The 11,634-nt window shown below is 37.9% G+C and overlaps 2 protein-coding genes across 2 annotated transcripts in view; one reads left to right on the forward strand and one right to left on the reverse strand.

The window, feature by feature from the left end:
• Positions 1–2,486: 2,486 nt before the first annotated feature.
• LOC110102346 (probable flavin-containing monooxygenase 1) overlaps positions 2,487–11,634 on the forward strand; it is a gene marked incomplete at its 5' end in the record, with an annotated part of 16,781 nt that continues 7,633 nt past the window's right edge. The window contains 3 exons of the mRNA XM_028696336.1: positions 2,487–2,924; positions 3,490–3,817; positions 5,687–5,969. Of these exons, the coding sequence (XP_028552169.1) occupies positions 2,487–2,924; positions 3,490–3,817; positions 5,687–5,969 (1,049 nt within the window). The remainder of the gene's footprint in view (positions 2,925–3,489; positions 3,818–5,686; positions 5,970–11,634) is intronic.
• Positions 8,964–9,629, reverse strand: LOC114580009. The gene is made up of 3 exons (XM_028696309.1): positions 9,400–9,629; positions 9,230–9,334; positions 8,964–9,132 (listed from the first exon to the last, which is right to left on the reverse strand). Exons 1-3 carry the CDS (start codon positions 9,604–9,606, stop codon positions 8,989–8,991), a joined length of 456 nt encoding a protein of 151 aa, XP_028552142.1. The 5' UTR covers positions 9,607–9,629; the 3' UTR covers positions 8,964–8,988.

Below are 11,634 nucleotides of genomic sequence, written 5' to 3' on the forward strand. Positions count from 1 at the left end.
CCTTATTGTTTAAACTCTGCAGATTGAAACTTCTACATTTTATCAGCAGTAGCAACACAGCATGTTTTGTATTTTAAAGGTAGATGCATTTGGTATGATTAAAATCAAACTTAGAATGATCCAAACTCTAGTTACATTGTACTTACAATAAAACGGAGCATCTTGAAAAGGCAAATATAATGACATCAAAATTGATTTGATTTGAGTCCAAATGAGATCAAATCAAGCACTTGAAGAAGTTAGAAATTTTAGGACATTGATTGAAAGATCAAATGATCTTTAAAATTTGTATGCTCAAGTCAAATCAAGTGGCTCGATGATACAAATCTAACCAGATCAATATAACTGAATTATGAGGTTATTATAGCAATTCAATTCTGATTGAATGAGATATTATCAAATGAATCAACATACGTCATACGATGAAGCTTTATGAAATTTGGCCAAATTCTTCAAAATGCTATTCCAAAAATACTATAATTTTTTTTTTTTTGTTAAATATGTTTATATTAGATCTTCTCGAAAAATTATAACTAAAAAATTCTCTCTATTGTCATGAGTTTTTTAACATTCTATAAATTATGAATATAAATGAAAAATAAAGGTCGTACAACCACGCAAAAATTTGTTTCTTTAAAATTAAAATATATTTTAAATTTTATTTTTTGAAGTTAATTTTATTGGATTTACATAATTAAAATTCATCATCTCGAGTAAAAATTTATTAGAATCAGAATCCAAACAACTTTTGAATTGCTTTTCAAATTTAACTTATAATCTTAATTTAATTCCTTAACGATTTCTTTTTTTTTTTTTTTTTTTTGAAAATTTTTTTTTTTTTTTTTTGGAAAATTAACGATTTCTAGCACGTGGATAAACCTTAGGCACTAATTAATATATTGACTCATAAAAACAATTATTATATCGTAAATCTACAAAGTGCAAAGTAGTGCTGTAACTCGTTAAAATTTCTTGAATATCACAGCCAAATTATTCAGCAAATACTTATTTTTGTACTTGCTGTAGTTTTATTAGATAATTCTTTCGGCTCAGAAAATTATCTTATAAATATCTTGGATATTGTGAGATAAAAAATTTTAAGTACAAATTTGAGGTCATTGAAAAAAATGATGTATGATTAAGGCTTCATTTGGGACGGTTTTATTAACTGCTTCATAAAGCAATTTTTTAACAAAAATTAAAATTTTTATACTTAAAAACTGCTTTAAAAAGCAGAAAGAAAATCGTCCCAAACGAAGCTTAAATAGATCAACAAAAGCCATTAAATGGAGCGGTTATAAATTTTGACAGGATTTACCAAATTGCTCCTGCAATCTTCATATGCACGGGAGCTTTGACTTGGATTTAAAATTGAAGAGATCTTAGAGATATAATTTTTTTTTTTAGATTTGTCCGACTTTTTACGCTAATGATAATTGCTAGTGATTGTTGTCGTCCGATCGCCGGCACCCCCTGATGTCGCCCTATCATTATTACCTCTTTATCATCACTCGACCAACATCAACCGAGCACCTTCATCATCTGACTCTCGTTGCTCAATTACTATCACTTGTCCACCTCACCTAATCATCATAGTTCAACTTTTGACATCTTGTCATCAATATCTCATTAATATTATCCGATCATGATCATCCCTCTTTTACTTCTCCAACATTCTCGACTATCATCGCAAGAAATCAAATCGGTGATCTAAGCTCTGTAACCCCATCTCCTTCAATAAAGGATAATGTTGATATTTGTAATATTTATTTCTACAATAGATCATTTGATTTATATCATGCCTTGTAATCTCTATTTACATAGTATATCATTTCATTTATATTAGATTTTATAATTCTTTTTTTTTTCCTTTTTAGGTTTTTTTTTTTTAAAATTTTAATCCTTTTTAGTGCACAATTAATATGCTAAACTTATTTTATCATCCTAAATTTTCTAATACATAACATATATGTATCTTATTTATTTTATAAACTGTCATTCCTTTATTTTTGATTTATCAAATTTTATTAAAATATTATAATTCATAATTAAATTTAATTTTTTTTTCACCTTATTAATATATTTAACTTTTTAAAATACAAAACTTGCCGTGTTACATCTGCGGATAAAATGTAGAACGTAGAAGGTTCTCTGCAGAGCTTAAGCCACGGAGGCGAAGAGGGTGTGTGTGATGGCAAATTATTGGGTCAGGTGACCGAACGCAGAGATAGGTTCGGATAATAATAAAATATTATTTTAAAATTAGCGCAACTAAAGCGCAACCAAAGCGCAACTAAAGCGCAACCAAAGCGCAACTAAAGCGCAAGTCAAAAAGCACAACTAAAGCGCAACTAAAGCGCAACCAAAGCGCAACTAAAGCGCAAGTCAAAAAGCGCAACTAAAGCGCAAGATGACGCGGCAAATTTTTATTGACTGTCCGAACTTATCTTTTGGCTCCGGTCACCTGACCCAATAATTTGCCGTGTGTGATAGGCGCTGGCATCAGCGGTCTGTTGACCTGCAAATATCTTCTCCAGAAGGGCTTCCATCCGGTGGTCTTCGAGGCCGACAACTCCATCGGTGGCGTTTGGGCCAAAAACACTCTTGATTCAACCCGCCTCCAGTCACCGACATCAGCCTACCGCTTCTCGGACTTCCCATGGCCGGAGACGGTCATCAGAAATGGAATGCCCCATCAGAAGGAGGTTATGAAGTACATAGCAGATTACGCTCGCCATTTTGATCTTCTCCGCTATGTAAGGCTCGGGGAGAAGGTGGTGAGATTGGAGTATGTCGGCGTGGCGGAGGAGGAGATGGGAGGATGGAAACTATGGGGTGGCACCGGCCAAGCCTTTGCCGGCGCCGGCGGTGGTCCTGGAGTTTGGCATGTCACTGTGCAGCGAGCTGAGGATGGCTCTGTCGAGGTATGTAATTTCTATGGTTGCTGATAAGCTTCGTTGCAAGCAGTTACAGAATTCTTTAATTAAGTGATAAATGTATATAGTCATGATTAATCATAAACTTTTTTTTGGGATCAAATTCTCTGATGTCCCGTGCCTGACCGCCAATATTTTTTTACTCTTTTTTTTTTTATGGTAATATAAAATTTCAAAAATTATTTTGAGACTCATAATTCAACATATTTAGCTGTGAAAAGCTCAATTTCATTATCAAAATTTTTGAAAAAACAATAAGAACATTATACAAACTAGAAATGTGGTAGCCGCCTGTAAATTAAAGTTATGATAATGCTTCACATCTTCGAACTGTAGCTCTAAACATTGCAATTTATAAACAATCAATCACTTTCACTTTGTGACGTGTTCAAATTTGAGTCATTTGACTATAAACAATTAACCATACCTTATCCTGTCAAAAGGTCGACATGTTCGATGGATCTATTGACCTTGCGATCCTGATCTGCAACATTGTCGATTGTTTGTCTTAATGAAAAATCAAAAGCTGATGAAATGATCTAAACCATGACAGGTGCAAATTGTAGACTTTGTGGTACTCTGCTTGGGCAGATTCTGTGATCTTCCAAATATCCCCAGTTTGCCGAATAACAAAGGTCCTGAGGTCTTTGATGGCAAGGTTATGCACTCCATGGAGATAGCCAAAGTGGGCAGTGCAGCAGCTGCTGATCTTATCAAAGGAAAGCGTGTTGTCATCGTCGGTTATCTTAAATCAGCACTTGATGTTGCTGCAGAATGCTCTAATATCAATGGTACATCTAATCTTCATCATCGTCATTGGCCTTATGTTTTTGCTACATTTGTTGAATTTTGTAAATGCAAGCCTACTGCTTGCGATGTTTGATTGATTGTTCTCTCGGTAACTTCCTTGGAAAATTTTAAATATTTTATCTTGGTGCTCATTTGGTTATTGCTTGTAGAAAAAAAAAATGCACTTTTACGAGTGATGGTTTCATTCTTTATGTTGTGTTCATACTTGATATGTCATCAAAAAATTATCTTGGTCGAGCATGAATCTCAATGCAAATATGAATAGGAAATTTCTAAAATTATATTCGTGACCATCTGAGCTCTGATTTCAGCAAACTTATAGTCAAACTGAATGTCTCAAAAAGATAAACCCATTGACACCAAAATCGGTTAATTTGAACCCAAATGGGTCCAAATCGAGGGCCTGAATTATTTGGAAGCTTCAGAATCAGTTGATCAAATGACATCAAAATGTGCATGCTTATAGTCAAATCGAGTGGTTTGACGAGACGAATTCAACGAGCCCAAGATCATTGAATTGTAACTTCATTAAGACACTCAAATGCTAAAATAATGATCCATGCCTGAGGGAGTTGATATCGGCTGTCCATTAAAACACTCCCAACATGCCATTGATTTTCTCTCCATTTACTAGTCATGTCACTCTAAAAAAACTAAAAATAAACCCCTCATTCCTCACAAAAGGGAGAGGATAAGAGATGAAAAATGAAGGATCTCTCTTACTTTCTCAAGCTTGTACCGCCCGACCACCTATTGCCGTCCGACTTCCACCTGGCCGCTGATCGCCATCGGACTTCCTTTTTACCACCATCACCCGACTACGGCCTACTCCGATCACCGTCCCACACTGACTTAGATCCACTCTGACAACCATCGCTTGTCTACTATGGTCCTTCCGACCACCTTTGCCCGCCAACTATAGTTTACTCCGACCACCATTTCCTAACTACGGTCCACTCCAACCGTCATCGTATGCTGACTACAGTCCTTCCGACTACCGTCACCTGACTACGGTCCACTATGACCACCATCGCTCATCGACTACGGTCCTTTCGACCATTATCGCCCACCGACTATGGTCCACTCCGACCACCATCGCCCACTAACTCTGGTCCTTCCAACCTTTATCGTCCGTCAATTACGATCCTTCCGACCACCGTCGCTTGCCGACTATGGTCCCTTCTATCATCGTATCCCGTCAACTACGGTCCACTTCGACCATTGAGGCTTGCGACTACGTTCCTTTCGACCACAGCCTCCCGCTGACTATAATCCTTTTGACCTTTGTCACCTAAATATAGTCACACTGACCAAACAAACATGTCGACACTCTTTTAAGAATTGCTATTATGGTCCTTCTAACCATCGTCGCCTACCGACTACGATCCCTCCTACCACCGTTGCCCGTCAACTATAGTTCACTCCATCCATCAACGCTTGCCGACTACGATCCTTCCGACCATCGCCGCCCGCCGACTATGATCCTTTTGATCTCCGTCACCCAAATATAGTTCTATTAATCAAACAAACATGTCAATACTCTTTTAAGAACAACTATTATGTAACAAGCTCTATACAATGTATATTTGCTACATAAAGCCTCCCCCAGTGGATTCATTCAAACTGGGCTAGGTCCTGTGGTTTTTTCCTTTTCAGTGTTTTCCACGTAAAAATTTTGGCCTCTTATGAAGGCTACACTTTTATGTTTTATTTGTTTATGTGTTGGATCTTTGTACAAAGCTAAGACGTTAAATTTTATATCTCTCTACTGCCGCGAATGTTCCACGACGTAACAATACTTAATATCATTAAATTTGAAAGATTTGCATATTTTAAAGTTCATTTTGATGGTGGAATCAAACAAATATCAAAATTTTCTTTGGTTCTGTTTGACATTGCTTTTTATTTTTGCTTATTTTTGCTTTCGACTACATTGCCAGACCATAGCTTCTTTCAGGCTATGACCACTTGTTTGGTGGCAATATTACCATATAAATTCTATGAGAAAGTAGAAGAAGGAAGCATTGTGCTCAAGCAATCAAAGAGCTTTGAGTTTTGTAAGGAGGGAATCATTGTTGAAGGTGACTCAACACCGATTAAGGCTGATTTGGTGATATTTGGCACAGGGTTTAAGGGTGATCAGAAGCTTATTGACATATTTGCATCCCCACTATTTCAAAATCTCATGGCTGGCTGCTTGGACTCTACTGTCCCTCTATACAGGTACTATGCTTCATTATTTTGCTGAGACTTGGTGATGATTAGATCATCTTCATTGTTGTTTGTGACAATAGCACAAAATTGCTCGGGTCTTATGCCATCCTTTGACCAATATTTATATAACCTCAGAAAGATTACATAATAGAAACTATACACAATCTAAAGGAAAATTTTAGTTATACAATAAATTCGTGCATGCAGATTGATGAGATTGCATTCATGGGGATAGGTATCGATGAGATGGCAATCTAATCATAATTCATGGAGATTAATTTCATGAGCACATGGATCGATGAGTTGGGATGCTTGGAGCTAATACAGCCAAAATCATGGAGATTAATTTCCAATTAATTATATATGTTGATATCCCCTCAGATTGATGTTGGTTGGTCAACAAACATCAATTTGCTTAGAAGAAATTGATGTCTCTGTTTAATCAATTCCTTCATAAATATGTTTAAAATTTATTTGAAGGTTTGTGGATGTATGAGCAAGAGAAATCATACGAGTATCAAAAAAATTTTAGATTAAGTGACAATCAACTTTAATATGTTTAGTCCTCTTATGAAGCACCAGATTGACAATAATTTGAATGACTAATGTATTATCAGCATGTAGAGGAGTGAAATTTTCTCTAGGAAATTGAATTCGGATAGAAGTCTGATAGGAAATACTTGAGTTCGCAAGTAACCCTAAGGGAAATACTTGAGTTCGCAAGCAAACTTATCTCTAATTGGTGAAAACAACGATATAATTGCAAAATCTGGGTGAAAACAGACCCAAAACAATGGATTGCGAGAAGAGAACAAAACCAAAACAATTTCCAAGCAAGGTACAATTGATCCTCAATTCGAGAGGAGGATCGTTCTCTCCCAATCTCTAGCAAGATGCCTAGAGCCCAAGACGCCAAAGAAACTCCAAGAGAAAAACTAACCCTAGACAATTCCCCCTCTTAATACAATTAGTTTCCTAATTCAAATATCTCATTCAAAAATTCCCTCTCTCCCTAGCCACCCAATCCTCCTTCTCCAAAAGTTCCATGCGGGCCCCACAACTGGGCGGAATCAAAGGGAGCGGAACCCCTTTTTCCGCCTCCTGTAATACTGAGCTGGCCTTTGGGCCGACTTCTGGGCCGGTTCAGGATGAATCGACCTATCAATACCGCCCTCCCAAAGAATCACCTTGTCCTCAAGGTGAAAACTAGGAAACTGCTGTTTTCACCCTCTCGTATAACTCTCACATGGCATCGTAGTCCGGTAGATTCTTCCACTTGATCAGCACTTCTTTCGCTCCATCTTCTTTCTGACGAACCCCCATCAACTCTAAGGGTTCCATAATCACCTCTAGATCCTTAGTAAGCGTGGCAGGTAACTCTGAGTTGGCTGTGTAATCTCCAATGGCTCTTCTCAGCTGTGACACATGAAAAACTGGATTAATAGTCTCCGTGGGTGGTAGTTTCAGCCGATATGCTATTGCTCCAATTTTTTTCCAATATTTCATAAGGTCCAAAGTATCTTGGAGCGTGCTTTTCATTTCTCCTGTTGCCAACTGTCTTCTGACGGTATGGTTGGAGCTTTAAGAACACTTTCTCTCCTGCTTCGAACTGGATGTCCTTCTTATGCCCATCAGCCTGTTTCTTCATATTTTGTTGAACTCTTAGTAGATGTTTCTTCAATTCCTCTAACATTCGATCCTTCTCATCCAAGTACTCATCCACTGAAGAAACTGTAGTACTGCTACTCCCAAAGTGCCCCAAGTGAGGGGGTCCCTTCCGTACAACACCTTGAATGGAGTCATCTGTGAAGTCGAGTGAAAAGAGGTGTTGTACTAGTACTCCGCCCAAGAGAGCCACTTGGCCCAAAGCTTGGGTGTCTCCGACACAAAACATCTCAAGGAGGTCTCAAAGCTCCTATTGACCAACTCCGTTCACTACAGGAAAATCACACAAAACCGGCGGTTTTTTCCGGCGGTTTGGTGAAAAAACCGGCGGTTTTGGAAGCTAACGGCGGGTATTGAACCGCCGGAAAAAATGGCGTAGGAAACTATTTTCCGACGATTTTTACCGACGGCTTAATTAGCCGATGGCGTTCCGGCGGCTTATACCGCTGGTTATTCTGTTGCTTTGTACCGGCGGTGTTCCGGTCGATCTACCGCCGGTCAAGATACTGACGTCGTACCGGCGGTACTTCAAAGACTGCTTACCGGCAATTTCGGTGACCTGCGTGAGGTTATTTAACCGTCGGGAAGCGTCAATAAACTGTCGGTAAAACACCGGCGGTTATCGGCGGTCCAGACCGACGGTAGTAACGGCGGTCTAGACCGCCGGGCTTTCAACGTACACCCGCTGGCGGTCGTCGGGTAACCGCCGGCATAGTACCGGCGGTTTAACGAAGTTAACGGCGACTGTTGAAAAGCCGTCTGGTATCATCGTTTCCGGCGACCAAACCGCCGGTTAGCCTCCGGAAACCTGTAGCACCTGCAAAAAAAAATTGACAGCCTCCCCTCTATATAAGGGAGGTTTACCCTAGATTCTAAAACCTGCACAGAAAACAATATATAACAAGATTTGGGCAATACGCCGCTATATTCAATCAACAAGATTTGGGCAACACGCCGCTATATTCACAACAATATACATAAGCACAACCAATATTGAACATTACATAAAACATAAGTTCAGAAGTTTACCAATGATAAGCACAACTAATATGTTCAACCTTAAAACATAAGTTCACAAGTTCAGAATTTCACAAATTCACAAAGTCACAATAAACATAAGTCACAAGTTCTACTCCTCATCTGTATCCTCGCTGTCTCGAGATGTTCGTCGCTGCTCTTATTCTTGCTTCCTCTGATTTTCAACTCTGTAGGATTGCAGCTCTGTTTGCATTTCACTTTGAACCCTTCTCATTTCTTTAATCTCTCTAATCAATGCTGCAACCCTATGACTCACAGTTTCTTCAACTCCAGTACTTGGATCATAAAATGCTGAGGTGGATGAACTGCCCTCATACGCATAGCCCTATGAACTCAAGCCATATATCCTCCCCTTCTGTCTTCCACCTACAACATCAGACCAAGTATGATACTCAGAAGTGTGGGCTGATCCTGAAGATGATCCCTCGCCAGTGGAATGGCGGCTTTCTCGAGCCCGTACAAAATCATCCTGCGAGAATACAGCCATAAAATAAATTATAATTTGATATTACAATTAGTTTTATTAAAATAATTTTTATTCCAAATTTCCATAAAAAATTACTCACATGAGCCTTCTTAGCCTTTTCATCAACCCACTGATGATCAGCTTGATGTTGATGAGTTCTTGTATGCAACTCCAGTGGTGTTGGCTCTCGACCAAGGGACTCTTTCTGAAAATTTAAGAAATAGTTATAATAACATAAATATATTTAATAAACTAATTTAAAACTTTTACCAGTCGCCGTCTATGTTCCGTATGAGGTACCGATCTACCAGTATGAAGAGAGCTTCCTAAATCTCTACAGTTAGAGGCTCTGTTCTGTTTATTCTGCTCTCTCATTTTTACAAACTCAGGGGTCACCAAAGCACTACTCAAATCAGCCCAAACGCCCTCTCCAATCCAATTAGGACGCTGCCCGGACTTTCTAATATCCGTGAACATGTTCCTGAGACGGGTCGCTCCTCTCCTCTCAAAATTCATTTTGATCCTCGTGCTGTGCTCAAGCAACCACCTAAATTCTTTATGTAAATATTTAGACAATAACAAAAATATTAGTACAAATTAAATCACATATTTGAAATCATACCAAAAAAAGTATACCTGAAATTCTCCAAACCACATATCTCTATCTGGCTTCGAAATCTTCTTCCAGGATAACTAAGGAGCATCTTATTTATTCTTTATTATATCCCGGATCATATGTATAGGTGGCCTTGAAGGATTGAAGCTGCAGGTAACTTTTTTTGTCAATAACATGTAATATATCAAAATAAAAACAACTTAATAACTTAAATTGAACTTACTTATCGTCCTCAGGCTCAATGTATTAACGCTTATCTGCTGCAGCTGTATGATCGCTATCGCCAATCTCTGGTGGTCTTGATGGTCCACCCTGTTCATGCTGCACCGGATAGGGGTAGTAATATGGGTAGGAGTAAGGAGGACGTGGACCAGTGGATGGACCTTCTACTTGTGATGATGGTGGAGGGTAATATGGATAGAATGGAGAGGCACGTGTCTGATCTGGAGAGGGGTAGTGAGGACTCATCGAGGGAGGAGGGAAGTGGCCAGGGAAGTATGAAGGTACAACAGCAGGTGGATCTGACTGACCCTGACCTTGCTCACTCGGGGAATGCTGCTGGCTCCTGACAGGTGGTGGCGGTGGTGGTGTAGGTAGATCTGGTGGAACTGAAGGCCCCTCACCTTTCTCAGGCTGTGTGGCTCTGCTAGCCGTAATCTTCTTCCGGCGGAACTTTGAGGCAAATGATTTACGAGGAGGATCATCGCCTGAAGCCATCTACAATATTAAAAAAAATAATTAATAAAACATTGTAAACAATTAATAAAGCAGGTAATGAATTATGAGAAGCAGTTAATAATACAGGTAATGAATTATAAAAAATAGTTAATAAAGTAGTTAATGAATTACAAAAAGCAGTTAATTAATTACAAAAAGCAGTTAATAAATACAAGTTGGAAAATAACAATTTCATTTCTTAGAATTCAAAAAGTACTATTCAAAATATTACAAAATATTAAAATTCTACAATTCTAAATTATAAAAATTAATCAGAATCATCAAAACTATTTTCATTGCTCTCAAGGGTATCTTCACTTTCATCCTCGTTCTCATCTTCGCCTGAACTAGTTGAATTATTCACATCTTCTAACTTCATTTCAATAGTATAGGTTGTAGTTGTCATCTCCTCAGTTTCAACAGGCCTACAACTTAACATCTCATCCTCTTGATGTGCAGTTGCTACAATGTATTGTTGATCAATTATTCCTCGTGCTTTTATTTTTATGACAGCTAGTCAATCTTGTTTGTTTATACGACCACTGGAATATTTGCTGAAATAAACTTGAATACCTTGACTTGCTAACACAAATGGATCAAACTTCCCGTATCTTCTACTATGTTTTACATCTACTAAACCATACGCAGGATGAACCCTTGTGTCTCTATTCTGTACTAGATCATACCATTGATAGTTAAACAAGCATACAAAGTTCTCATCTTTGCCTGGGTATTCCAAATCAAAGACCTCATTCAAAATACCATAATAATCACACTCATCTTCTTCATGAATGTTCCCTCTAACACATACTCCACAATTTTCAGTTTTTCTTCCTTCACTCCATGATTTGGTATGAAATCTGAACACATTTACTGTATATATTGGCCAAGTTTTTATTTTTCGCATTGGACCCCATGCTAGTGCTTGCAAATCTTTATCGAAACATTTGTTATCAGGGTTTTGTACCTAGAAATATTTTCAAATATTAATATTTTTTATAATAAATAAGATTTAAATTTGTAAAAAAAATGTGCTCACATATGATCTGAACCAAGTTGAAAATTCATTTGCAACAGCTTGCTCAATATCCCTCGAATCTGTCAAAGGCAAATTGCTTACGAAATACCTGATGATAAATAATACTTTAGTATTTTAAATAAACATTACTAAT

Source organism: Dendrobium catenatum, unplaced genomic scaffold (genome assembly GCF_001605985.2).
Source record: "Dendrobium catenatum unplaced genomic scaffold, ASM160598v2 fragScaff_scaffold_733, whole genome shotgun sequence".
Classification (NCBI taxonomy): domain Eukaryota; kingdom Viridiplantae; phylum Streptophyta; class Magnoliopsida; order Asparagales; family Orchidaceae; genus Dendrobium; species Dendrobium catenatum.